Genomic DNA, 3,272 nt, shown 5'->3' on the forward strand with positions numbered 1-3,272 from the left:
ATCAGATAAAGGATTGTTTGTGTGCAATTGTACAGTACTCTTATGTGAATGTGAAATATATACAGCATGCGATTGATATATTACATCAGCAAAGGGAACGGCGCCTACGTGTACACAAGTGTCCAATAAAGAAATAGTGAATGTATCCTCTTACGAGCGTTGCAGATATCCGATTTTACATGATGTGGGCTTTTTTTTTGTACAGTTCATATATTATCAGACTATTTCCAAGACTGTTTGGCTTAACAGCTGCATCCATAACTGCTTCTCACAATGTATTCCCTTCCTTAGTTTTCATCTTACAGTTGCTGTTAGCCCTCAGGCCCAAAAAAATTAGCCTCTCAGCAGCCAAGCAAAAATATCTACACTCTGTTCTACATAATTAAATCTGATAGAAAAAAAATACAGCTTCATTTTCACTGGTAATAGTTTGTGACGGCATGAAGCGGGGCTTGAAACAATACATTAGGTATTCTGAGAGTTTTTTGTAGTGTAACACTGGGTTTCCTCTAGGCATCATACTTTTTTCCCGCCCTGTGGATTTGCTGGTACAAGGTCATGGAGAACGCCATCCCGAGCAGCTGCAGAACAGAGATGGCGGCATCAGCATGGGTGTGCATCAAACAGGATGTGACATCATTGGAGGCACAGCTATTTTCCAAAACACTCCAGGATGAGTCTAATCATAATGTTTGTACCTGTAAGACCAGCACACACATCGCGATGGTTCCGAGCAAATGTTTGTTGTCGTTCAGCCATTCCTCAACCTTCTCATAGCAACCCTAAGAGTCAGAAAGAAAAGTGTGTTGGCCCACAGAAGTGTGCAGTAACATTATGAGTAAAGTTGGGGAGGCTATTTTGAAACTCTTTATAAAATCAGAAACTTTACAATGTGCACCATATTAATAATAGTAGTTCGTTACCGTATCAGCTAATAACAAAGAGTAGCTAACTAAATGAAAGCTATTTAAGCAGGAAATACAGTTATATTATCAAACTGGACGATCACAGAGTATTTATGGCAACTTGCCCCGGTAAATTTCTAAATTACTTCGAACTACTAACACTAGCTAACAAAAAGAGAAAAATCTAATTTCTACAACTGAGTCAAAAACATTGTAGTGTTTAACGAAATAATTCTGTATTAACTACTTTTTCTATTTTCTGTATTATCTAAATACAGTATAATATAGTTTAAAATAATCAAAACATGTTTCCAAATTAAACTTATCAGTGTTAAATTATTAATCAATTAAATTAAATTACACCAAAGAAACTGATCAAATAATAATACAATAAAAGCAAAGAAACTATTTAAAATAAATTTAAATTAGAGAAACTATTAAAATAAAATAAAATACAATACAATACAAATCAGAGAAACTTAAATAAAATTTACATTTGAGAAACTATTAAAATAAAATAACATTTACATCAGAGAATAAATTAAATAATAAAATAAAATAATAAAGGCCATACCTGTGACCAGAAGACGTTAGTGGCATTGTGACCGCACTCTCTGTAGTGTTCCTGGCAGCATCTGTCTGGAACTGTTTTCTCCTGCAGGGCATCATGCCAGTCTGTGTGGCCAGTTACCCCACAACACTGCCACTGAGAGACAGAGTGAATATTCAGATTCATCATTTACACACCGAAAAGAAAAGATAAACAATCATAAACAAGGTTTTCTAAACTGGGGTTTGGGAGGGAACTGAACAGGGTTCATAATTTAATTAAAAGCTAATAGTTCATTCATAAAAACTTAAAAAAATATTGCAAAGTCTAGATGTGCAAAGTTAGCACAGACAAATCCCAACAGACTAAAGGCTGTAATTAAAGCAAAAGGTGCACTGAGAGACAGAGTGAATATTCAGATTCATCATTTACACACCAAGCAAAGAACATTTCTGCAGATGCCTGCATATTGTTCAACACTGGAGGGCTTCATGAGTTATCTTCCATTATTCTGTGGAGAGCAGCTGCGGATAAGATGTGACACAATCAACCAGCTGAACTCACAGTGACCTGCCATTACTGTCACTGATAACCGTATTTATCACACCTGCACTCATCCACACACACCTCAGCTTGGATAATGTTCCAGGCGTTGCGGAGGCCGATGTTATTGTCCGTGTTGTAGAGCCTCAGGCCATCTTTAAGATCCTGCTTAGCATTCTCGCTCACCTGCACAAGAGTTTAAAGTCACATGATGCATTTGTAATCCAAATAGGAGTTACATGTTGAGTCAAAACTTTAAGAATACTCAGAGAGTAAACCAGAAGAGCAGGTGTGTGGGCTGTTGTTGTTGTCAGGATTCGTGTGGGTAATGAAGGTCTGTGCGCGGTGGGGTGGTTAGTTCTGTGTGTGTGTGTGTAATAGATGGATTGAGGGGGTGTGTGTGATGCTTGATGTTCATACTGTACCTTGTCCGTGTACACAAAGAAAAGGATGAGCAAAATCAGCTCTGCCAGCAGAATAATCAACAGAACAATGAAGAACTACAAGAAAAAAGTGAGTAAAGTAAGTAAACTATTTATATACAACAATAAAGTGCTTTACAGACAAACAAACCAGACAGCAGAGTAGATTAACGTCGGTGGACTTGAACTTGAAAAATGGTGTGTATTGACATCTTTCTGCGGTTGAAACAAGATACCGTCTGATGTTCATTCATGTTTATTTTGTGCTATAACTAGTAAAGAGGAAGAGATGATCAGTTCACTACAGCGATCTATCACAACACATTAAAGAGCCACAAAACGCTATTTACTGTTTGAATTTCTTACAAAATGACAACATTTGAAAGCCGACACTTTGTTTCACACTGAAAGTAATCTGCTCTGTCTTGTCTGTCGTTGTGTTGTCGGTGTCCTCTTTGCGCCACAATGTATTTTTCACTGTGTGTGAACATTATGTGTGGATTAAGAGCGGAATGGCTTGTCGCATGGCTTGTAGCAACAGTTACTAAGGGGGGTGGGTCTTAGTGAAGGGTCAAAATCTCATGTGATGTTCATACTGTACCTTGTCCGTGTACACAAAGAAAAGGATGAGCAAAATCAGCTCTGCCAGCAGAATAATCAACAGAACAATGAAGAACTACAAGAAAAAAGTGAGTAAAGTAAGTAAACTATTTATATACAACAATAAAGTGCTTTACAGAAGACATATATGTACTTATTATAGTATGTAATATTCCTATATATATATATATATATATATATATATATATATATATATATATCACACACAAAGATTTTTTTAAGTCATATGTG

The 3,272-nt window shown here is 36.5% G+C and overlaps 1 protein-coding gene across 3 annotated transcripts in view; it reads right to left on the minus strand.

Annotated features, from left to right (window-relative positions):
• Positions 1 to 3,272, minus strand: part of tspan9b (tetraspanin 9b) — a 25,960-nt gene continuing 22,688 nt past the window's right edge. For all 3 annotated transcript variants that reach the window (XM_016266480.1, XM_016266486.1, XM_016266475.1), the window contains 5 exons: positions 3,022 to 3,096; positions 2,083 to 2,184; positions 1,480 to 1,611; positions 699 to 782; positions 1 to 581 (listed from right to left, as the gene is read on the minus strand). In XM_016266480.1, coding sequence (XP_016121966.1) covers positions 510 to 581; positions 699 to 782; positions 1,480 to 1,611; positions 2,083 to 2,184; positions 3,022 to 3,096 — 465 coding nt within the window. In that variant the 3' untranslated portion in view covers positions 1 to 509. The remainder of the gene's footprint in view (positions 582 to 698; positions 783 to 1,479; positions 1,612 to 2,082; positions 2,185 to 3,021; positions 3,097 to 3,272) is intronic.

Source organism: Sinocyclocheilus grahami, unplaced genomic scaffold, assembly GCF_001515645.1.
Source record: "Sinocyclocheilus grahami isolate Dianchi unplaced genomic scaffold, SAMN03320097.WGS_v1.1 scaffold33.1, whole genome shotgun sequence".
NCBI classification, from domain to species: domain Eukaryota; kingdom Metazoa; phylum Chordata; class Actinopteri; order Cypriniformes; family Cyprinidae; genus Sinocyclocheilus; species Sinocyclocheilus grahami.